General features: G+C 33.1%; 1 protein-coding gene across 8 annotated transcripts in view; it reads left to right on the top strand.

Moving 5' to 3' along the window:
• The window catches only part of gapvd1 (GTPase activating protein and VPS9 domains 1), an 88,699-nt gene that overhangs the window by 12,646 nt on the left and 49,346 nt on the right, over nt 1-26,707 (top strand). For all 8 annotated transcript variants that reach the window (XM_009304096.5, XM_068222925.2, XM_009304095.5 and 5 more), the window contains exons 2-6: nt 12,042-12,246; nt 17,805-18,072; nt 19,847-20,422; nt 21,814-21,900; nt 23,824-23,958. In XM_009304096.5, the coding sequence (XP_009302371.1) occupies nt 12,062-12,246; nt 17,805-18,072; nt 19,847-20,422; nt 21,814-21,900; nt 23,824-23,958 (1,251 nt within the window). In that variant the 5' untranslated portion in view covers nt 12,042-12,061. The remainder of the gene's footprint in view (nt 1-12,041; nt 12,247-17,804; nt 18,073-19,846; nt 20,423-21,813; nt 21,901-23,823; nt 23,959-26,707) is intronic.

Raw genomic sequence — 26,707 nt, 5'->3', positions numbered from 1 at the left:
GGGAGACCACATGGGAAAGCTAGGTTGCTGCCACAAGTGGTGTTAGTGCGACCAGCTCAGGTCAGTGAGCGCCGTCTTTCGGATGAGACGTTAAACCGAAGTCCTGACTTTCTGTGGGCCAAACAAATCCTAACAATCTTTATCATGACTTTATCAGTCTATCTCCTCTCCACTAACCAGCTGGTGTGTGGTCTGGTGCAATATGGTGTCGTGTCATCCAAGTGGATGCAGCACACTGGTGGTAGATAAGGAGATTCCCTATCATTGTGTAAAGCTTTGAGTGTCTAGAAAAGTGCTATATAAATGTAAGAAATTCTTACTTTAATTCACTTAAATTTGTAAAAAAACAATTAATTTAACCTAATTGATTTGTGTTGAGACAACACTACCCTACAATTTTTATGGTGCTGTAGGTTTAAATCTTTTTGATTATTTTTTTTATTAGATATTAATAAACATGAGAGAACCCATCCTAAAAATTAAAATAAATATAAAAACCCAATTTGTCCTGTGAAATTTGCTGCATTTTTCATTTATTTTAATATTTAATGAACATAATATTTATGTTCTTTTTTTTTTGTAATATCAAATTGTATTTAATTTTATAATATTTTAAAGCATGTCTTTATATTAAATGTTCTATAATAATTTTTTCATGACCTTTTTTATTTTTTTATTTGTTCCTTTATTTTGCACTTATATATCTTAAGCCTGGAGTAATAGATGCTGCGGATGCATATTTTCCATCATTTTAATTTCAGATATATAAACGCTATATTAATAAGTAAATCAAAACAATATTTTTTTTTGATCTAAGAATTTGTAGGTTTGGACTAGAATAATTTTTTTCATTGTGATCATCATTTTTAAACTCTCCAGAAATCCGTCAAAATGATCTTGTAAAACTGTTTTTATATTGCAATATTTATTACAGAAAAATTAAATATCATAATATTAAATTTATGTTTATAATATTTTAAAGCATGTCTTTCTATTAAATGTTCTATAATAATATTTGATTACCTTATTTTTTATTATTTTATTTGTTTCTTTATTTTATGTATCTTAAGCCTGGAGAAATAGATGCTGCAGATGCATATTTTCCATCATTTTAATTTCAGATACATACACGCTATATTAATAATAATGTTTAACAATAATACCATTTTTATTGTTATCAACAAATTTTTTCAACGCTATTATGTGCACAAATCAATATAAAATGTTACAGTATATGTTATAACATTGGATTGTTGAATATCGCACAGCAATATGAAATGCATGTGATATATCAACAAGTATGAAAAGAAAGCGTTGGTAGTCAGACCAGTGTTATCTTTACATCCCTAGTTTAGAGCTTTAGGCTATATACTTGAACAAGCATAATAAAAGGCATTTTGTCCTCTTGCATAAGAATACACTGAACACAAAGCTCTCGCACCATTCCTCCTCCTCCTCCTCAGAGTGAGTCTTCTCTACCTGCTCATGTTGTCAGATCTAATCCAATCGCAGCTCTTCAGAACAGAGGAACCGAAAAAAGGACCTTCCCCCTGTTCCTAATGCTTTTAGAAAGTGTGCTTTTCTGTGTTGCTAAAAACAGCAGCGGCTGCTGTCCAAAGCCAAAAAAAAGCGAAAGTAGTCTGATCTCTTAGTTTTAGCTGCTTGTGTATTTGTCACGCTTGTTATTGAGAGTCAGGGAATCGTGTAATGCATTGTGTCTTATTTCAGATATGTTATCAATGTATACACAAAGTAGCCTAATAATATTATCATCTGTGTAAGATATGAAGCATTTCCAGGTTTCAAAGCTAAGCTCTTGTTGATCATTAAAATGGAGCAATTGTGCAGAGACATTTAGAAAACGGTGTCAAAAAAAGTAATCTAGGAAAATGTAAAAAAAAAACCCTAAATGTATTGCATGAAAAGAACTAAATTAGGTAAAAATAAATAAGTGATTCAACTGTTAACAGTTTAAAACTCACATAGTTTAGAACTAGAACTATAGAACTATATATCGTTTCAGCATCGATATCACAATGTGTGCATTCACAATAGTGACAATTTAAGATATCCAATGTTTAGTTTGAATTATAGTTGACCAGGAGCTACACGATTGAATTTTTGTATTTATACAGAATTTATAAGATTTGCGCAAAAAAAACCCAACATCTTAGAATTGTTGTTTTGTTTATCTACATTTTTATTTGAATATCTACATTTCAAAGCAAAAACAAGATTATTTGACTTGCCCCACTGACATAATTTTGTTTGTTTTAAGAAAAAAAAACTCTTTAATTTTGTCTAATGTTACTAAGTACATTTGCATTTACATTTAAATCAAAACAATATTTTTATTTGATCTGAGAATTTGTAGGTTTGGACTAGAAGCATTTTTTTCATTGTGATCATTCAATTTCTGTACCTGAATATTGTTAAACTCTCCAGAAAACCATCAAAATGATCTTGTAAAACTGTATTCATATTGCAATATTTGTCGCAGAAAAATTAAAAATCTAAATATCAAATTTTTCCAGTATCGTGCAGCCCTATTTTGATCATTTCAATTTGACGTTTATTTTTATTGTGAGAAAAAATGGACATTCCTCTCACTGTATTCTGAAGTATTCCATGCTGAACTATTTGCATTAATTTCATCAAATTATTTATTTATAGGCATGCACCCATGCTAAATAAATCATATCGCTTTTAAAACAATACCATTCTAACAAAGAGATAATCTGTGTAAAAAATCTAATGCTCTCAAAAGCTGCATTTGTTTAATAAAAATATAAACTAATTTTGCTAAATATTATTACAATTACATTTATTTTAAATCTAAATATTATTACAATTACATTTATTTTAAATCTAATGTACAGTTTAAAAAAAAAAGCTTATTTTTAATCCTGTGATGTGATGACTTATTCTGTAATGATTGTAGATTGAGTTAACCGACAATTTTACTCATTGATTATAATTTAGCACTCCATAAATATTTCGAATTCTTAGTGTTGTCACGGTAACTGAATTTGATACCAATTGGTACTTAAATTTTAAAAACGTCCATTTCCTGCATTTGAGCATTTGAGCGTTGTTGTTTTCTTATCGCTGTTCACATGCTCAACAGAAATGACTGTTATTGGCCGTGAAGTTCATCAGTTCACAGAACTCATTGCTGTTTACAGAGTGTAGCTACAGATAATGGGACACTGGAGCATTTTAAAGCAGTGAGGATCAGTCAATTCATCAGCAAATTTCTTTTATGTCAGCTTATAAAAAGACCAGTTGATCTTTGCTACTTTAAAAAGGTAGTAGTTAGGTTGTCGTTCTACTCCGTAAACAGCGATGGCAAATCAGCGATGTTTAAGTACTTGCTCTAATTTTAGCGGGAAATGGTCGTTTTTAAAATTTCAGCACCGATTGGTGTTGAATTCCAGTATTGTGACAATACTAATTCGTATGAATGTTGAAAACTGTTGTTTTGCTTCAATTTTTGTAAGCCTTGTAATTATTGTATTAATTACTATTCATTATTCATTAATAAATTGAAAATTCAAAGCATTAATTTGAAATTTTAATATTTTTAGCATATTTCTTTCTATAAACTCTTATTGTGTTAAATAATAATAAATAAAAAAAAAACATCTTACTGACCCCAATGTTATGATGAGCAGCATAAAACTGCCTAAAATTACCATATAAGCAAAGTGTTATTATGCTGAAAAATAGGCCTAGTCATTAGCTGGTGTTTTGCTTCTGTAAGCTTATTTAATGCTTACTCAGTGCGACCTGGTGCGCTCCTTCACTATTTATAAGTTTGACACACAAAGCTGTTACAACTCCCTTAAACTTTTCCGAAAAGTAGCAAGTGAATAGGTGGCCTTTTCCTCTGCCCCCAAGGCCAAAATCTTCACATACCACTGCATTCAACCGCAAAACACAGTGAGCACAGTGATGTGCTTTATTTGGCAGCAAGACAAGAGTTTGAGCTGATTCAGGAGTGAGGGTGCAAGAGGCCTCGGCGGATGTACAGATATTCAGCTCTATGTGTGTGTGTGTGTGTGTGTCTGTGTTTGTGAGCTGCTGTACGGATGCACAGGGGCCCGGGCACATTTGAGGGCGTCTTTGGGCTGCTCTTTATCCCACATTCTCCTGTGGATGTGCTCTTCACAAAAGCCCTCTTTGTGCCTGAGTGGCGGTCCAAGAAATGATTAGAATTTTCAGCATTTTCTCTGGTTTGAAAGTTTGCAATTGTGGGTGTGCGTGTGTCTGTGTGGGTGTTTTCTGTTTGTCTACACCCCTCTATTATATGTGAGAAAGCGAAGGCGACTAATGGGATTTGCATATTTATTTATTTTCTGGCCATTCATAAAACAGAATGTGTCTGGTGGGTCACGGTGGTCCAGACTTTGCAAGTGAGTGCATGATGTTTCTCAAGCTGATGATTTTTATTTATTTTTTTGTTCTTCACACTTTCAAAAGTTTATGCCATCTGTTCTTTTGTAGTTTAATATCAGTGTATTTTAGTGTTTTCCTTTTTTGTTTTAGCATAATGTACTATTATACGTGGACTAATTGGTTTTTCAATAATAAAAAAAAAAATGTGTACATTTTAACAATTCTGATCTGTTTTGCTTTCCTTAAAAAAAAACTAAAACCAAAAAAAAGTTCGGTATAAAGGCTATAGTTTTAATAAAATGTGGCTGCTCAGTGCGCGCCTTGGAAGGAATGCCTATTTTGTGAGTTTTTCATTTCCAAAAGAGGCGTACAACTTGTACGACACGCACATGGGAGTGACGCATATGTTGTGCAAACAATTTAAAACTATAGCCTTCACACCGAAACTTCATACTGAACGTTTTTTTTTAAACATCTGAACTTTTCTGAATGCCTCGAGTGCAAAGCGATTCATGCAAGCAGAACTAACCATTCTGTTTCATAATTTGTATGGAATATACACATTTCAGTAATAACGACAGGCTAAATGCCTCAGAAAAACACGGCGCATTCAAACACTGCAGCGCTTTTTACTTTTCTCCAAAGCTTGTGTTGGTACCTGCAGCAATGGTTTGTTTGTTTGTCATCCTCTTAGAAACCGCTTCATGGTCACTTAGTTAAGAAAGATGCCACTCGCGCTAGGGGTGTGCGAATACAAATCGCATTGAAAATGGTGCTTGTCACTATATATATGTATATTATATATATATATTTATATTTATATATATACGGCACTCTTTATATATATATATATATATATATATATATATATATATATATATATATATATATATATATATATATATATATATATATATATATATATATATATATATATGATGCAAGGATGTCGCCAGAGTGGCTTTTTGGTTTCTTTTCTTGTGCATCCCAGCCACTAGCATGCCATCTGAAAGAGTTTTAGCATAGTGGGTAATATAATCATTCAACTTCACGATTTGTGATGTTGCAGTATGTATTTGAATAATGACGGCTAGTAACTTTACTTAAAAGCTCAGATTTAATTATCATAATTTGTGTTGTTTACAGAGTTTGAGGTTTACTGTATCATTACTAGTGACTTTTTACAGATGCATAACTACCTTCTTAAGTTTAAAAGTCTCTTTAACACTTATGTTTATTTTATTATAAAGAGATTGGATATTTTGTTTACTTTTTTGACTATTAAAACTATTTGTCTTATTAATGTTGGTAAATTAAAATTAAGTGGTTAAATGCAAAAAAGATCCTAATATTCATAAATTTATTGTTAAAATATTCCATAATTATCGATATTGAATTATATGAAACATGATATTGTGATTTATTTAATTTTTTTAGCAATATCGCCCTATAGTTTTGCTATTTATTTATTTATTTATTTATTTATTTATTTATTTATTATCTTTAATTGTGTTTGTCATTTTGATACTTTACATTTGATTATTATAGTTATTTAATTGCAGCGACAACTCAACATTTTTGTTAAAGTTTATATTTTGTGATGTCCTGTTTATATTTTAGCTAAACTTTTAAATTTATCAAAACAGTACATTTAAAAAAAAAAATTGGCTCTGAACAACTTTTTTCCTTTTTATTCCATGTTATAGGCTCATTCACAGTGCTTATTATATGATATTGACTGCATTACTAATGTAGGTCAATGGTAAAAAGAGGTTTTCAAGCAATTAAACAATAAAAAGGAGATAAAGCTTTCATTGATTAATCTGATATAACATTTTTACGTAGATGTATATGCTACATTGAGTTGTAGTGGAACATTAATTCCACTCATATTTATGTACAATTGTAGTCAGAATTATTAGCACGCCTATTAAATATGATTTATTTTATATTTTTCCTCCAATTTCTGTTAAACAAAAAGATTTTTTTCAACACATTTCTAAACATAATATTTTTAAAAACTCGTTTCTAATAACTGATTTATTTTATCTTTGCCATGATGACAGTACATAATATTTGAATAGATATTTTACAAGACACTAGTATTCAGCATAAAGTGCAAATTAAAGGCTTAACTCGGTTAATTAGGTATGTTACGTTAATTAGACTAGTTATTGTATAACCGTAATTTGTTTTGTAGACTATCAAAAACAAAATGCTCAAAGGGCCTTATTAATATTCACCTTAAAATTATTAAAAAACAGATTTTATTTTAGCTGAAATAAAACAAATAAGACTTTAAGAAAAAAATGCTATTGGAAATACAGTGAAAATGTCCTTCACTGTTAAATATCATTTAAAAAATATTTTATAAAAGAGTAACTATTGTAGCCATGAGCCGCTGTATGATTCTGATGGTATGATAACCTTGGATAAAAATATAACTGTTTTACGGTATTGTAATTACTGCTCTAAAATATATCCTTTTTAAATGTCTGGGTAAAAAACTGCAACTTTTTCCACTTTGAACACATTTTATTTTGAGAAACATGTTAAATATCTTGTGACAGTAAACATGTCAGGCTAAATTATTCACATAAATCATTAACCTCTGCTGTCTTCATTTGTTTCAAAATCCAGATTTCTTTACAATTTATAATGGCATTTTTGGACATCTTTTTTGCTGGAGATACTGTTGTCCTAAAAAATGTAAAAAATAAACAAATAAAAAACGTAAATAAAAAAAATCTTATACATACCCTAGAAAATTTGGTCTGTTTTAAAATTTGGACTTTTCCAAACCGCAGTTTACCTTGAAAACAGTTATCGTCCCATATCCAAACTATTGCACAGGAGGTCTTATAATTTTTGCCCCTAACTGTTTATTGCAATACAGTATATGTTACTTGCATTTGAGGTGCTTTCCTTGTCAGTACAATCACTTTTGTATGTTTAATTTGATGTAGACACCAAAATGAAATCACTTGTGTTTAAACCATTGATTATTCAATATAAAATAATTTGAATTCAGTATTTCAGTGCCATCAGCATTGGTCCCTGAAATACTAGATCACCCAGGAATGCATTGGATTCTCCATCTCTTTACATTTCTCAAAATCATTTGCTAAGCTTGTGTTGAAAGACAGAATTTGATGTGGTGTTTAGACTGACAGTCATTATGTTAGTGCATGATTTAACAGTGGATTACTGCTGCATAATCCTTAATACTCAAAGCTTCTTTTGTAAATCGATAGAATCATTTTGATCAAAGAAAACATCTGTTATTTTTTTCACACAAAACCAATAAGCAGAAATGATGCATTTCAAGCCTTCCTTCTTTTTATGACCGTTTCATGGGGTTAAAGCCAATATTTGCCATTGCTGTGTGCTGAGTCTGGGTTAAAAAGGTGAAGTAATTAAAAAAAAAGACTTTATGCCCTTTGGACCTTATAAACTTCATGTAATTTTCTTCTGCTGTACGTCTGTGTTTATAGTCTTGTTAGTTCCCTGTACGAAAATTGCTTTATTCTCTCCTGTCTCAGAGGAAATAGTGCAGTCTTCCTGTTTAGGCATAAGATTATTTGTCTTACACTGTTGGATTTGTGCTATTCAGCAGCTCTGTTTATTGACCTTATCTATAGTGGTTTTACTCATAATAGGCTTCATTAGCTTTTATGCTACCGAGGCACTGGTGTACTGTTGAGATATCCAGCTGTTATAATGGCTTGTGCTACTGAATCCATGTTGTTAAATTCACACCAATGTTTTGGATGACACTACACTTCAGAAGGAACTAAACTTACTGTCAGATAAAAACTACTGCTTGCTTCCCAGAAGCCCTTTTTTATTCCATACTAATTTATGGCGTGTAGAACACAACAACACAAGTTTTTTTGACACCAATGTTACTAAAACAAAGATGTGGGTGCCTGGGCGGGACTAAAAAATGAATAAATAAACAAAAAACATTTTAGAATCTGGTCCACAATGGCTTGCAGATGAGTTTGCACAGCATCATACAGGCATTTGATATGTTTTATTATGGTTTTATGAAGAAATCTTATTTCTGTTCAGTTTGCAGATTGTTATTAAAATGAGTTGTCATGTTTTGGAAGTTATGGTGTTTTGATATATTTTGTGTTGATCAACAGGATAATGACATTGAGCTGACTGGAAAACCTGAACGAGACAGTCCACTTCCATTATTTTTATTATTAGCTCATCTAATTAATTATGATTTCTTTTTCAGATCAAGTCTGTTTTTTATATTTATATTATATTATATTTTTTATATATTTTTTTTATTAGTATTCATTGTTGCTTAGCGTCACTGATACTTGGTGTGATGATGATAAAACTCATCATGTTTATGTATTACATAATGTAAAAATACTATGTATGCACTATGCATGGGCCGATATAAAATTTTGACTGTATGATAACCTTAGAGATATATATACCTACATATATATTTCACGATATTGAGATTACTGCTCAAAAATATATTCTTTTAAAATGTCTGGGTAAAAAACAAAACCCTTTTCCCCTTTGCACACAATACATTTTAGTTTGAGAAACATTTAAAATATTTTGGAGCAGTAAACATGTCAGGCTAAATAATTCAAATGAATCACTGACTTCTGCTGCCTTTATTGCTTTAAAAAAAGGCTGATTATTTTTACAATTTAAAGAGGCATCTTTGGAGATCTTTTCTGCTGGAGATACTGTTTTCCTAGAAAAAAATGTAGATAAAAAAATCTTACGGTACGGTATAGCAGAAAATTTTGACTGTTTTAAAACCTTGTCTTTTCCAAACAGTGGTATACCATGAACATGGTTATCGTCCCATGCCTAGTATACACCATAATAGATTTAATATTTTGGTATTATAGATCTAATACTTTTCTACTAATTCTGCTTATAGTTGAAGCTGAAAATTATTTTCATAAGGGCAATCAGTGCATTATTTACAGTTTAGTAATATCTCATAGTTTCAAACTATTTACCTTATTTTATTTTTTCTAAATGTGAGCTATTTTATGTAAACTAAAATATGTCATTAATCAGCCATTCTACAAAACATTTTTGTTGTTGTAAAAATACAGAAAAATTGTGTTTAAGTTTATTTATAAACTAATTTCGAGAAGATCACGTGCTTATGATTGAACACAGAGTTTCTTACCTTGGTTATCTTCGTTTTGAAGCATCCCCTCTTCCACCGCTTTCCCTTTTCCTTGATAAAGCAGCACGGCAGCCCAGTGGTTAGCACTGTTGCCTCACAGCAAGAATGTCACTGGTTCAAGTGTGCTTTTGTGGTTTTCCTTCGAGTTCTCCGGTTTCTTCCCACTGTCCAAAGACATGCGACATAAGTGAATTGACCAAACCGAATTGGCACTATAGACGAGCTCTTAATCAACAGTATATCTCTCCATAGCAATTGCTAATTTGCCAGTAGAAATAAATAAGCAGTTCTTGAGATCTACCTGAGCTCAAACTCCCCTCTCACCCAGCAAACGGGAAGGAGCCACAAGCTCAATGATCTTATGAGCTCAGGTCTCTCTTCCGGGACAGCATGCCAAACATGCTTTATCATCAGCTAAGTGTAAACTCTTGAAGTTACACTTACATTTAGTCATTTAGCCTTTGTCCAAAGTGACTTGCAATTGAGGGGGTACTTAGCATTTCAACAAAAACAGCTAATGCACACAAGAAGTACTAGTTATTCAAAGTAACTTGTCTGTGCTCAGAGAATTAACTGCTTTTTTGATCTCCTGGACCACTGAACTGGAAAAATCTGGAAACTGAAAAAAAAAAATCCTAGAGGGAAAATTAGTTTCATTTGTTAAATTTTCTTGTTAGACAATTTCCGTTTTCGTTATTGAAAATGAAATATGTTACCAAAAAAGTAAAGGCATGTCTGTGTGACGCTGTGACAGAAAAATCTGTATTTCAATGACTCTTTTGATTTAGGGATTCAGTAATTCATTCGTGAAGACAGCTGGTGCATCAGAAATTGCATACTGAGGTTTTTACTGTGTTTACTGAATTTAAATGTGCTTTTATAAAAATAATAGTAATAATAATAATAATGATGATAATAATAATAATAAAACATTTTATTTATGCTTTTCTTAAGTTTAAAGTGCTACAATAAATGCAAACAAAAGAGTAAATGACAAACTTGCATAAAATAAAAGTAGTAAACGTAGGGACGAACAGGCTTACATGATCCCATCCACATCAATGGGATGGCCGTTGAGCCTGTCTCATCCTTTAAGTTCCTGGGGACCCACATCTCAAAGGACCTTTCCTGGTCCACCAACACCTCCAGCCTGATCAAGAAGGCTCACCAGCGCCTATTCTTCTTAAGGCAACTGAAGAAGAACCAGCTTTCATCAGCCGTCTTGGTGAACTTCTAACGCTGCACAATAGAGAGCATTCTGACAAACTGTGTCACAGTCTGGTATGGAAGCTGCTCTGTTGCTGAGCGTAAGGCAATGCAGCGGGTGGTGAAAACTGCCCAACGCATCACAGGGACCACACTGCCAGCCATAGAGGACATCCAGAAGAAACACTCTTTGCGCCGAGCACGCAGTATTCTGAAGGACACCTTTCACCCTGCTCACAGACAGTTTTCTCTCCTGCCCTCCGGCAGGCGCTTCAGGCTCCCCCGGACAAAAACCAGCAGACTGAGGAACAGCTTTTTCCCCAGAGATGTCTCCCTCCTGAACTCTGCCCCACACTGACTCTTTTGCCCCCCCAATACACCCCCACTCTCCTCTAACTTAAACTCCTCGCAATAACTGCACTGTTTAACATTTGCACATTTAAAATGTGCACATTCACTGCACCACATTGAACTGTTTGCTTATTGAACTGTGCATACCCACTGCATATGGGCATTTGTAATTATGTACACACCCACTATACATATACACTTGTAATCATGCTTATTTATCTGCATACTACTGACTATTAATAGCAACCTGTACATATATTTATACATTGTAACATATAGACTTGTAATCATGTTCATCTATCCCTGTACATATATTCATACATTGTAACATATACACTTGTAATCATGATCATCTATCCCTGTACATCTATTCATATATTGTAACATATACACTTGTTATCATGTTTATCTATCTGAACACTACTCTTTATTTATAGCAACCTGCACATATATTCATATATTGTAAATCTGTTCATAGCTTATCCAACCTGTAAATAATGTTCATAGTACATCCATCTCTAAATATCACCATAGTTTTCTATAACTGCACTTTATAACTTATTCCTGTATCCTGCACTTGCTGCTATTGCACTGCTGGTTAGACCTAAACTGCATTTCGTTGCATTGTACTTGTACATGTGTAATGACAATAAAGTTGAATCTAATCTAATTTAATCTAAATTACAATGCAAAAGTCAGTAATAAAACCATAAACATAATTACAAATAGCATACAACATTCACAGTATAGATGCACCTTCTCTGATAAGCCAATTAATTGAGACCGGTTTTCCTGTCTTTTTAATATAAAGCCTATCAGTATCTGCGTCTTCCATGACTGACATAATATTGTTGTTTTATTATTGCAGTGTGGCTAACGTGCTTGTTTTTCTCTCCTTCTGCAGTGCGTCGGCTGAGCTGAACGATGGTGAAGCCAGACATTCACACTCTGGCCCACCACCTGAAGCAGGAACGTCTCTATGTGGCATCAGAGAAGCAGCTTATCCAGCGGCTCAACAACGAGGTGCTAAAGACAGCAGAAAGGCTCTACCGCGCAGCCTGGATCGCCAAACAACAGAGGATCAACCTCGACCGCCTCATTCTCACTAGGTGACACTCTTCTTGTTTCATGACTCATTAAATGTATCCCTGACTCATACCTGGTATTTAGATGTGTGTTTGTCTATGCGGTCATAAGTAGACAATGCTATGTACAGGTGCAAAATGTTTTGAGTTGTCCACTTTCGACCACTTCCAGAGGTGGTCAGTATACATTAGATCGGATTGCTCTAACAGTGTGAATGCATGAGTGCGGTTGAATCTATTGGAGCAGCCACTAAACACCACCTTCTCTCACCTATTGAGCTCATTGATAAACCCAGCTGCTGGAGAGGCCTATTTAAATCGTCATTGACAATCGTAGGTATTGTATTAGAAGCAAAACAATATCTGTATATTTGAAGCCAATATTCTCAGCACTCACCAATTTTTACAGATGGTTCAAAGGTGGAAAATAGCCTGTGCTTTACTTTTAGCATTGGAGTATATAGAAAATGCCCAACAAAATAAATCTGTTTTTTTACAGACTCCAACTCGGGCCTCCAAATGATGGAATCTACAAAAAATTATCATCCTGTGATTGATAATATTTTAACCAAAAGTTCACCGTCTAAAAAATCAGTTTTATCACATCATTTTTCGCTGGGTTCCAGGACATGTCGGGCTTTCAGGAAATGAGTGAGCTGATACAGCTGCTAAAGATGCTTTGAAGCAAGTGGTGAACCAATGTCAAATTCCTCTTTTGGAGATGAGACCTTTTATCAACGTTTACTAGGGATGTAACGGTATCAGAATTTCGCGGTACGGTAATACCTCGGTATGAATGTCACGGTACGGTATTTATTGAATCATTTACAGGAAAAAACAAAACTTATGAAAATACTCCAAAAAAGTGCCAAAAGTGTCAATGACATACAAATTAGCCATCTATCTGTAAGCTTTGAAACAGGAACTTAAATTTTAATAAAAAAAAATTATTAAACCATGTAAAAAAATAAAGTTTCAATTTAGTATTGTTGAAAACTCATCACATTCAACATTTAATCACACTCAGCCCATCTACCCAGATGAGAGCTCTGCTAGTCGGACTTCTCATCAAGCATCTCCCGCTGGATCTAATCTCACTATATTTATTAAACGGGATATTTCATTTATCTTGTTGTCTTTATCTAACGACATATTCCCTGACTTTGGGCATTGGAATCTATTACTTGTTCTCAGGTAACGTGTTTTGGCTGAGCGCAAAGATAAGTTAATGATTAATGTAACCACGTACATTCTGTATATTGACTGATCGCCTTTATTTCCTATAATGTAAAAACTTATTGTATGTTATACTTGTAAAATGGCCATTATCGATTCTTAAAACTGATACTCAGCAAAAGAGAGGCTGTGTTTCGTTTTTTCACTGAAATTGAAAGGAGGCAGTTGTTATCGGCTCCGTTTTGTTATAAATATCCACACAGTGATGACGCTCATGCAGCACGACGCCTCAACATTTCTGCTGTCTAAGTTGCTAATATTAAAATGAAAATAGGCAGTTCCTTAAATCATGTTTACATTTTATTGTTGAGAAAGTGAAACAACGAAGCCAGGGTGATGTGAATGAAGTTATAAAGTACACTGTTCCCTTTGAAGATTTACCCGTCTCCTCGGTATAATCTGCTTTTCCATATCAAACTGAGAAGAAGAGACTGCAGCCTTGATCAAACTTGCGAAGTCTGAACTTACACGGAGATAATGCAAGACTGAACTGTGCGTGTAAAGCAGGTCGCACACCAGAAGCGACGCTCGGCGGCGCGCCGCGCAGCGCCACGTATTTTAGAATTCTAATTATAGGTTTCTATCAGGATACACACACCGGCGCCGCAAGTCGGCGGCGCCCGGCGACGGCTCAGGACGCAGTTCATTTTTCAGCCGCGCCACAGAGCGCCATCTGATTAGTTTCATGTTAAATATCATTCGAATGTGCGCGTCTGGTGTGCGATACTTTAATCTGTCATGTACGCGCCGTGTCGCGGCGCTTCTGGTGTGCGACCTGCTTTAGAGTTTTCCAGCTCTTTTCATCCCCGCTTCTAGCAGCACACTCCATTTCCGCATTACTGGATCTGTAGCAACAACAGACCGCAAGGGATGATGGACAAGCATGGGCTGATGGCAATTGTAGTTTTCGTTACCTCCCGTTCGCTTCATTCGCCTGAGCAAATTTTCTCAGAAGACCTATAGTTTTACCGAGTCATGCGACTTCGGTAATATCGAAAAAAATTAATATTGCGGTATGACGGTATTTACAATACCGTTACATCCCTAACGTTTACATTTTAAATAAGTGGCAAGAGGAATGGGATGCATTGGAAAATAATAAATTACATGAAATCCAACCTAAAATCTCAAACAGAATTTTTAGACTGTTTAAGAATCTATTTGATCAAGTTATTTTTCTAGATGTCGTATTAGGCATACAAGATTAACTCATGCCTTTTTACTTAAAGATAAAGACCTCTTCCTTTACCGTAAAACACATTTTACTGGACTGTCCTGTTTTTAATGATTCTAGAAGACTTTTTTTATGAAATGAACTCTCTTAAGGACATTTTTAGTAAAGTGACACCAGAATTTTTAAAAAATTCTTATAATTTATTAACACTAAAATCGTATTTAACTTGTGTATTCATTTGTTTGTTGTTCTTAATTGTTTATTTATTATTGAAATGTTCTTGCCATGAAAATAGCCTTGGTTGCCGACATGACAATAAAAAAAAATACATTACATATTAGAAACAAAGACAAATCAGTCACGATATTTTTAATCTTTTTTTGTTTTACCTTGCAAAAATAAATAGGGTGAAATATGTCTCATACAGAGCTCATGCAGCGCTCGTGAACCAGAATTTTATAATAAGATACATGTTTTTAAAAATTGAAAATTATTTTATGCTATTTAAAGTAACATTCAGAAATGTGAGTTTAAGCCTCAAATCCTTTGGATATTTGGATGATGTGTCTTAGGGCTGGCTGTACCATATTGGAAAAATTGCGATGATTTTCTTTTAAAAAATAGTAATTTTTTTGATCAATTCAATTTCACCAGAAGGTAAATAGCTCTATTTGGAAAGAACTCATTTACATTGAATGGATGATGCTGTAGGAGATAAAATTATGCATAAAATATAAAAAATAATTACAAGCATAAATAAAAACAAAAGAGCAAAGATAATTAAACTGTGGATTTCTAGGAAAGGTGCAGAAATTGAATAATAAAACTGTCATCATAAAAATAACTCAAAATGATTCTTTATTAACCTCCCAGTGCTTAGTGGCCACATATGTGGACAGCACATTTTAGCTCTTAAGTGGCTATTTAAAATACTTAAAATGTTTCATATTTTGTTACAGACATACAGTGTCATCCTGCAACTGTTTTGCAGCATATGAAATGTCCCAAACACTAACTGTCCAAAATGGGAAACAAATGTTGTTTTTACTTTCTGATAGTCAAAACATGTTCAAAAATGTTCCGTGTTAAATATGCATTACAAAACAGTCAGGAAAAAGTGTTTTATGTAAATTCAGACCACGAGTCCACATATATGACATCATTTTTTTCTAAAAGTACATCATATCAAAAGATGATACTTAGGTTTTTATACTAATTAGGTTCCAATAAGCCCAAATAGCAAAGAGAAATAAAAACATGTTGGGCCTTAAGAAGTTAAAGTTACAAATAGTTATTTTTTTGACTAAATGCTTTAAACTCTCCTGAAATGCTCTTACATATACGTATAATAAACTTTTACTCCATTATGGTGAAACTGCAGTGATTCCACAAATCTCATGTCTTCTGATCTGGGGTGCTGGTCAACTGTAATATCTACATAATGATATCAATGTTGAAACTATTTATAATATGCAGCATTAATCTTAATATTGACCTAATTTATTTAATTTAGATGTTCTGAAATATTTACCATAAAAACAACAGCATATGAACATATAAGTTCCTTTAGACACTTCTGCACGGTAAAACTGTAAAACCGAACCGTATCTAGGCCTAATAAAAGTTTATGGGAAATGAAATGGTATCTATAATTTCATTAGTCAATGCGTAAAAGTAACTTGTTTATAAAGCATTTTAACTGTTCTGGGAGATTACTTTTAATATTATCTTTATAGTTTATGAAAACTGTGCTAGATTTCAAAGTGTTATAGATCAGAGAAATCCAATACTCACCCAGAAGAGAAGTTTTTGAAAGTTGACAAAATAAACGCATTTAAATGGCAAGTGTGAGCAGTAAGGTGTTTCTTTTGTCCACTTTTGATTAGATCAATGAAAATGCACCTTAATACCAGTGCAAACTAGTCCTCTGAGATCACTTTGTGGATTATCTCAGTGGTAGTGGCTGGGGAAAGAGCCGAATGAGTTATCTGGCTTTGCAAGTTCAGGCATCTGATTGACTAATGCTTGCTTTTATGTCTTGCATAATTTCAGACTTGGGAAAAATATTACTCAGCCTAATGTTCCTTCAAACCTGTATATGTTTTTTTTTTCTGTTTGAAACATTAAAAAGAAGCTTTCTTTTTTTCTTTTTTGCAGTTGTTCTAGTTTTGAGTTGCTGGGTTGTAGTTTTGTGCTGTCATCAGTGATAATACCATAATTGTTGTTGATTTTAATAAGGTGTGAACTGACAGCGAGTATGTCACTTTTTTTTTATTGTGTGCCAGTATGATTATAATTTTGATAGTGATTTTGTACAAGAACAGCCCACTATATGGTTAATATTTACAGAGTTACACTTTAGACTTAATGTTATATTTTTTCTGCTTTTCCAAGCAAACAAAACAAGAGCTGAAAATCATATATCTTAAATCTCTTTTAACCTGAACCATGAGAAATTCAGTTATTTCTTTTCATGGCTTAATTTGTCCATGAAACTGTAATTTTTAAAGATTCAGTTCAGATTCAGAAGAGTAATTCAGTCAATGACTACGTTTACATGGACATCAGTAATCAAATTATTTGTTTTAATCTGAATCAATAATATGATTAAGGTGTTTACATGAGTTGCTTTTTGAACATTCCTTTCGTTTTTTTTTTACATGTTACAGCACATAATTCGATTAACGTCATTGTCACCACAATATCCACATTTCCTCTGGAGTTTAATGTAATTTCGGGTGTTTCATTTTTAATTTGTCGACTTTAACTGCAGTTTCACTTTCATTCAGCAACATTTCATGCATGCCCCCCATGACAAACAAGATATTAGATGAGAGTAAGAACTGCTGGAAGAGTGTTGTTTTAATGGAATTTGATACTGCACGCTGAATGCAGGAATCTGTCGTCCTTCAATGCCTCTGTAGCTGCAGAGAATAGTGTCAAACAGCTGTGTGTTTATAGACTGTCCTGACGCAAAATACGGTGAAAATCCTACACAATGGTAATAGTTTGATTATTCCCTTTTAATATTGCATGATTAAGGAAATCAGCAAATATTATCTAGATATTTTTTTATCTCGACAGCATTTGCACCTTCACACCAATGAATTTCTGGGTCAATTTCTGGCTTATTTGGCATTTAGTCCTCTAAATATGTCTATTTTCTTTCCAGTGCCGAGGCCTCACCTGCAGAATGCTGCCAGCATGCCAAGTTTCTGGAGGACACACAGTTTGTGGATGGTTATAAAACACTGGGCTTTCAGGAGAGCATCTATGGAGAGTTCCTGAGCCGATTGAGGGAGAACCCGCGATTGGTGGCGTCCTGTCTGGTGGCAGGAGAGAGACTTAATAATGAGCACACACAGGGGGTCATACACACTGTCTTCACCACTCTCTATGGCAACTGCATCATGCAGGAGGATGAAAGCTACCTGCTGCAGGTAAAAGAAATGTATATTACCTACATACCTATGTAAATAAGGGAATAATATTTCCTATCTTACATACCCATGTATATAAGCATATATGTCTTTGCTGTTATATTACCTATAAGATAAGTATACATACGCTGGTTTACTAAAACAGGCCTTTTCTGACAAATTCTGACCCTACCATCTGAATAATGCAGCAGAAATCAAGACCAGACAGCATTTTTCAGATCTTCTGTTGCTTAAATTTAGCTTTTAGTTTGTTGTTGTTTATCGATAGTAGTTTTACTGGTGTAGCTTATCTGCTTCAAGGTTTGATGTGTTGAAAATTCACATATGCTCTACTGCAGACTTCAGTTATATCTAGTTGGTTATTTGAGTTACTGTCCAGTCTGACCATTCTCTTTTGACCACTAGGCATTGGATATTTTTTCTTTTTCGGATCATTCTCTTCTCACTGTAAAACTGTAGATCAGCAGTTTCTGAACTGATTCGGAATTAGTCCCAATAACTTTGCCATGTGTAAAGTCAGCTAAATAGTTTTTTCCCCTTCTTTTGATGGCTAACTGTTTATAATAATCATTTTAATGCGTTGATGTTTTGATCAAGAAATGATTCTTTTCGATTATTAAAACTAGAGCTGTGCATTTTGGACAAAAGAAATATATCATGATTTTCTTGAACAATATTGCGATTTTTGATTTTAATCACCATTTTGACACACAAATGTTTTACAGTGTGAATCTGAAACATTTTCTAAGGAAAACAATTAGGTCTTTAAGACCTGTAACAAAAAGGTGTAACAAATTGTGTGTGTGTGTTGTGTGTGTGTTTTGTGTGTGTGTGTGTGTGTGTACCATCAAACTCATGTAAGGCTCCAATGTTTTTCTTGACCACATATCAGAAGTAATACTTTTTTTTTTTTTTAGAGCAAAGCACGTTAAAAATAATGAAGGAAGCAAGGCGCTCATGCTTTTCATGCACTTTTAGAAGTGAAATGTGACTGACAAGTCTTACAAATTACCTGGCTCTTTGATGGATCAGCCTTCCTGTATCCAAAGTAATCCCACACCATAGATGTTGACTTTGTTAGAGCACAAAGTCTTCCAATGCTGAACTCATCATTCCTGTTTGTCATTAAGTTCTGTCTCCTGTTCTTGCCCTGTGTTTTGACCGAGGGTGTCCAAACTCGGTCCTGGAATGTCGGTGTCTTGCATATTTTAGTTCCAACCCCAAATAAACACACCTGAACCAGCTAATCAAGCTCTTTTTAGGTATACTAAAAACTTCTAGGGACGTGTGTTTAAGGAAGTTGGAGCTAAACTATGTAGGACACCGGCCCTTCAGGACTGAGTTTGAACAACCCTGGTTCAGACGCACTGTGTTATGATTGGTTTAAATAGCATACTGCAGGAGCACACAGAACAATCATGCTGTAAGGTGATTTTGGTGAAATTGTGCATGTTCAAATCGCGATTTTGACACTATTTCAATTAACTGCTTAGCCCTTATTAAAACTGTTGGGTTTTTGTGAAAACAATGATACCTTTTTTCAGTTTTCATTGTGTGAAATTTCTAACAACTGAACATTTATTTAAAATATAAGTATTTTATGACATTAAAATATCTTTACGGTAAAAATGTTCTTGATTAATGAAATTATTAATTTCTTTTGTATACTAAGAATTGGAAGTGCATGAAGTATATAAATATATACATGTTCGATGGTGTTAAACACTTATCCAATAGGTTTTTTGTCTAATTTTTGCTGTCCTACTCTCATCAGGTGCTGCGTTATTTGGTAGAATTTGAGCTAAAGGAAAATGACAACCCTCGTCGGTTGTTACGGCGAGGCACGTGTGCCTTCAGCATCCTCTTCAAACTCTTCTCCGAAGGCCTGTATTCAGCTAAACTTTTCCTCACCGCTACTCTCCACGAGCCCATCATGCAGCTTCTGGTAGAGGACGAGGACCATCTAGAGACAGATCCAGCCAAACTGATAGAGCGCTTTACCCCAGCCCAGCAGGAGCGCCTGTTTGGGGAGAAAGGCACAGACGAGTACCGCAGAAAGGTTCAAGCAGCAGTGGAGGAAAATGAGGCCAAGCTGGTGGCTCTTGTAAACACCTTTATCGGCTACTTGAAGCAGAACACCTACTGCTTCCCACAGAGCCTGCGCTGGATCGTGTCTCAGATGTATAAGACGCTGGCACGAGTGGAGAGGTTGGAGGTTGGGGAGGTGAGGACGATGTGCACAGACTTGCTGCTCACCTGCTTCATCTGTCCAGCCATCGTCAACCCCGAACAGTACGGCATCATCTCAGATGCACCCATCAATGAGGTGGCACGCTTCAACCTCATGCAGGTAGAGGATAATGCTGTAATGTTAGTTTTATTATCAGTTATATTACAAATTAGTGCTGGACAAAGATTGAGATATAAAGTATCCAACATAAAGGTTTGCATTTACATAATACAAGTAGTGTGTTTACTGTGTATTCGTTTGGTAAATAAACACACGCACGAATGCATATATTTTAGTAAATGATTATTTATTATATAAAATAGATATGTATATGATACAAATTAATTTTTATAGATACATTTTAATGAATAAAAATAATAATCTATGTAAAACTTTTGTTTTTAATTATGAGTGTGTATTCCCTATATGTAATAAATATTAACATCAATTTTTATTTGGGATACGATTACAGTATTTCCTCTAGAATTTTTTCCAGCTGTGGCTGTAAGCCTTTTTTACACAGATCTACTAACTACCTGTGGCGTTATTTCAATGACAAATGTCTTAAGCGCAGCATTACAAGTCGAGATCGCATTTATGCAATAGCTTACGAGCATGCAAATCTCTTTGCTTGCGCGCCGATTTCCTCTGCTCGTGCACAAAACTTCTTGTAGGCCCCCTCAAATATACGCTGCTCAAGCGCAGATCTTCTTGTGCACTCTTAAATAAATGCTGCTGATGTGCGATTTGGTTGATTTAGTTTATGTAACAAGTATGTCTCCAACATTTATTAGATTTGCTAGGAATATTTATGAATGTCTTCAATAGACCTACAGAGTGGTATAAATGCGTCCTGAAGTAAAGTGAAATGGCTATGAGTCGTGTTTGCTGGACTTGCACATCACGCACCTGTCAGTCAGCCAGTCAGCCAGTCAGTCAGTCTGCACGTTACCTTAAAGGTTCAAACAAATGACGCACAGCACTACTACGGTTACAGAAAAGTTTGCGCTGTTATAATCCACTTACCTTTTAATACGTTTTAGTGCGATTATCACTCGCTGTTAAAAAAAAAAAAAAAAAAACATGACTGAATGTTTTAATTGAAAAGCTGTAATGTAGCCGTTGTGGGATAAATTTTGTCGTTTATATTTGGGATATGGGATAAATATTTGCCATTGTTAATTTTAATACGTTAACTAATATTTACTAATGAGATTTTAGTATAATAATTTGTACTTTATCATCCTTTTGCAATTAGTTTAAAGCATTATTTGCTCTGAACATGTGAATACAATAACACAATACACCAAGTATTTTGGGCTTTTGTTATGCCTGTTAAAGTAATCTTAGATCAACATTGTGATATATTGTATACCAGGATAAAACCTTCTGCAGTTTATCACAAGAAAATTCAACAAGCAAAGCTAATTTTGAGAGAGAATTTTAGACATAATATTGTCCTTTTTTGTTTTGCTCAATATCACACCCTAAACTGTTATCTGGTGTTTTAGGTGGGGCAGTTGTTGCAGCAGTTAGCAATGTCTGATGCAGATGATGGAGATCCTCGACGTAAAAGCAGTTTATTAAAGTTTGACAAGGTAAGATGCAATCCCAATTAAGCCTGCACGATATTGGAAACAACTAACATTACATTGTTTTGTTTTCATGCGATATATATTATGACATTACTGTAACTTCATAAGATAATTTAAATGACTATTCTGAATTCATATAGTTTTATTGTGATAATTTTGTAGGGAGTTTGTTTATTATGAAGTACAGTAAACAAATTATAATTAGAAGAATAGTTTTTACAAAAGAACAAAGATACAAATTAAATGGACAGTGCTTTATGGATATTCAAACAGCATTGAGGTAAATGTAATGTAACAATGTAATATGATTTTAAACAATGTAATCAAATATAAAATAACACTATCAGCACTGTATAGTCTTCATTGTAATAAAAAATAAACATTTTAACTAGAAAAAAAAAACTAAAATTTATAATTTTGTAGTGGCCAAATGCTATAAACTAATTTGAAATTTTACTAAGCCACATGCCTTTTATTTGTTCACTGTAGTCTTGATAAACTTTGCTTGTGTTCTGAACGGTTTCCTGGTTAATTATAATCACAACTCAACATCGCAGAATTCTATTGGCATAATCAATACTAAACGATATATCGATACTAAATGCTATATTGTTAAGCCCTAATCCCAATATTGCAAAGCTTTCTTGTGTTTATATATGCTGTAGCAAATTCTTAGTAAAACCAACACCATTGTAATGATATGATTCTCAACACTATTTGATCACACAATTAAATATGTCACTGAACATTTGCTGATAAATTTTTTAAAGCCAAACCTCATATTTCCTCACATGACAGTGTGTATTGCAATTAGTGCTGTCAATCGATTAAAAAAATTAACTAATTAATCGCACTTTAAAAAAAAATTAATCACAATTAATCGTGATTAATCGCATTTAAAAGACTGAAACTTGCAGTTTTGGCTATTCGAGTGTAAAATTAATGTAAACGCAAGACAAATACTGTTTAAATTCAAAATATAATTCATTATTAGAATTTTTGTTTAACTTGTAACACAGATTTCTTCATGTAAACAACATACCCACAATAAACCATCAAGATCCTGGCTTGACAGCCATAATTATTACAGAAATAAAAACACAGGCATGTTAATGCCATTTGAATTTCAAAACAACCAATGCCAATAAAGAAAACATTGATTTCCATGTTGGATTCTAAGTGGACTGCAAAAAAATGCCAAAATACAGGAATTGCAGATATGGAAAATTTTAATAATAATAATAAAGTATAGAACATCTGTGCATGCCCTTGAATAGGTTTACCAACTCCCATTCTATAAAAGCACAAAAACCATATATAGGAAATAACGAGAGTTGACAAATTAAAAAACTACTTTTTTCATTTATTTATTATTAAAATAAAATCATAATCCACTCTGGAAATGTGGGTGCCTGTGTGTTTTAAGGGAGCCTAGAAAATAATGCGCATAACAAAAACTGCCTGCTGACGCACACAGTTAATGTTAATTAATAAAATAAAGATAAATAATAAAAGCAATGTGTCAGAGACCCTAAACAAATGTATAACTCAACAATGAAACATCAAACGTAGCTCACAGCTTTTACATTGTCAATCAAATGAACTTAAACAATTAAAAAATGCAACAAATATTTGTTTGGGCAGAACTACATGTAAAAAAAAGTTGCTTAAGTTGCACACTAGCCCGGCCCAAAAAGTATGTCGAAACAGTGGGAAACTGCCCGGCGTCTGCCCCTGGCCACAACAGGAAAAAAAAAAAAAAAGTGTTAATTGCATAAATTTTTTTTAACGCGTTAATTATTTCAAATTAATAGCATGCGTTAACGTGTTAATTTTGACAGCGCTAATTGCAATACATTGATTAAAGATTGAAATAAGTCAGATGGTGTATATTGTGTATCGACTCTAGTTTTTTGGTCTTTTCAGATGTGTGTTGCCGCCTTTTTGGACGTGGTCATTGGTGGAAGGGCTGTCGAGACTCCACCGATGTCGTCAATGAATTTACTGGAGGGCCTCACACGGACTGTTGTTTACATGACTCATAATCAGCTTTTAGCTTTGGTAAGTAATAAAGAAAAAGACACTCATGGAAGGAAGTTAATGTCAGCTGACTTTTATGGTTACGTCATCAAAAGTACAAATGAGCTCAATGTTGCCTTTCGCAAGGTTGAATGAAATAACAGGCCTGAGTAGTATTGGAGTGTGGGGTTTTGTAAGAATTCGCACTATGACTTGTTATATGAGTACTCCTTTGCACTTTCACATCCTTTTTTTTGGCAAAATGTTAGGGCTTCAAGAAATAGATTCAATGTTTCCGGAACAGCTCTCTTAAGATGAGTCTTTTTTTTTATTTTTATTTCAGCTTAGTCGATAAATATTCTGAACATAAAATTGACAATATTGTACATGCAGTAAAAAAGATATTTGATTTAATATTTACTTATGATTCTGTAAAATATAAAGATTTTCATCTTTATGTAATGTCATGTATAAATAAATAAACAATTAATAATACATAAATTTAAATAAAATGTAATAAATAAATTTACAAGAAAAAATTTATATACATTTTAAAATAAATAAGTGGAAATAAATAAAAGTGGAAAAATACTTGTGTGTATAAATCTAAAAAAACATGTATGTATTTATTTATTAATTTATTCATATTTGCCCTTTTACATTTACGTGTTACAAATAAAAATTATTATTTATACATTTGTAATTTTGTCAGACTTAGTGTTTCATACAGCTCCTGCACGTGAATCAGTACACAAGGACATTAACACAAAGTCTGATTGCACAATTGCAGTTTTTTTTCTTTAATTGTAGTTAAATCGAAACTGAAATTCTATTACCAATATCCAATTCCTGTAAGCGCTGTTAATAATGATATTTAGATGTATATGTAATTATGTGGTTTTATGCATTTTTGAGAACTACGAAAACCAGAAAACCCCTACTAAAAATTTATGATATTCTAAGTGTGGTCTCCTAGCTGTTCCTAAAACTCATCTGCGATCTAGGGTCGACAGGGTCTTTTGTCATTATGCTGCTCGCTGGACACTCTATGTACAGTTGAAGTCAGAATTATTAGCCCCCCTTTGAATTTTTTTTTTCTTTTTTTTTTAGATATTTCCCAAATGATGTTTAACAGGGCAAGGACATTTTCACAGTATGTCTGATAATATTTTTTTTCTAGAGAAAGTCTTATTTGTTTTATTTCGGCTAGAATAAAAGCAGTTTTTTTTTTTTAAACAAAATTTTAAGGACAAAATTCTTAGCCCCTTTAAGCAAATTTTTTTCCGACTGTCTACAGAACACACCATCATTATACAATAACTTGCCTAATTACCCTAACCTGCCTAGTTAACCTAATTCGTCTAGTTAAGCCTTTAATCATTAATGTCACTTTTAGCTGTATAGAAGTGTCTTGAAAAATATTTAGTAAAATATTATTTACTGTCATCATTGCAAAGATAAAATAAATCAGTTATTAGAAATGAGTTATTAAAAATATTATGATTAGAAATGTGTTGAAAATGGTTACTCTCCATTAAACAGAAATTGGAAAAAACAACTAAACAAACAGGGGCTAATAATTCTGACTTTAACTCTAGATAGATATAGATATACTTCTATAATTGTTGTATCATTAATGCATGTTGTCTTGATTTGTATGTAAAGTGCTTTAAGAAAGTAACTTTTACAGGTGCTATATAAAATAAATGTATTATTATTATTATTATTATTTATATTATTATTATTATTATTATCATTATTATTATTATGTCCATTTCAGTATCTTTGCACGTTCAGCAATTCTTTTACTTATCTCTGCTTTGTCCATGATACATTTTCATCCTTTTGCCTTTTATAACAGACCCAAAACATCATAGTATTGCAGACAGCCATTAACTGAAATTTCATCATACCTTTCTCATTTTGTTCTGTTTTCAATCACCTCTATTCATTAACATGTTTCTTTAATAATACATTTTTTAAGCATTTTTTCGTAATTTTACAATCACCTTTATTACTCAAATTCCTTAAATAATATATTTTTATACAACTTTTTTATATTGATTATCCTGACATTGTTTAAGAATCTGTTCTATGATTTCACACCACATACTGTATACAAACTTTTTAAAGTTGTCCCTGTTTTTAACCTCCTTAGCTTTTGTTCTTCTTTCAGGTTAAATCCCTCGTCTTTCATCAAATTTTTTTTATACATTTGAGAAAAAAATATTTCTAGCTTCAAACATAAATTGTGCCATTTTAAATTGAACTAAATCAATAAACTTAAGTATCTTCAATTTAGAAAATAAAGAACTTGTATGCTTCAAATATCCCACATTTTCTATCCTTCTAATTACCTCTGTATTGTGCATACGGGTTGTAAAATTAGATTTATATATATTTCTACAAATTTCAACACAAAAGCTCCTATTTGGCAACACAAGTGTGTTATATTATACATATATTGATTTATTGCCCATCCATCTCTGATATAGAGCAAGCAGTTTCAGATTCTTGAAAATAAACTTCAAATAAACGCTTTGATATCAGGGCCTTTAAGCCAAAATGTAGCAGCCAAGTAAATCAACGACTTTTTTCTGATCTGATATTTTACAGTTTATTAAATTGATAACTGTATCATGTCATTTATTAGTGATTACTAATCACTTTTTTATTCCTTTGGCACCCTTAACCACAACATATCACTCAGCTTTTTGCCATAGTCAGCTCTTACACAATATCTATAAAAAGTTCTCGTTCTGTCAAGAAACAAGAGATTGCAAAGTAGGCA

The sequence above is a fragment of the Danio rerio genome, chromosome 8 (genome assembly GCF_049306965.1).
Source record: "Danio rerio strain Tuebingen ecotype United States chromosome 8, GRCz12tu, whole genome shotgun sequence".
Classification (NCBI taxonomy): Eukaryota; Metazoa; Chordata; class Actinopteri; order Cypriniformes; family Danionidae; genus Danio; species Danio rerio.
Note: the sequence above shows the minus strand (reverse complement) of the source record. Positions and strands in the feature narration are given on the sequence as shown.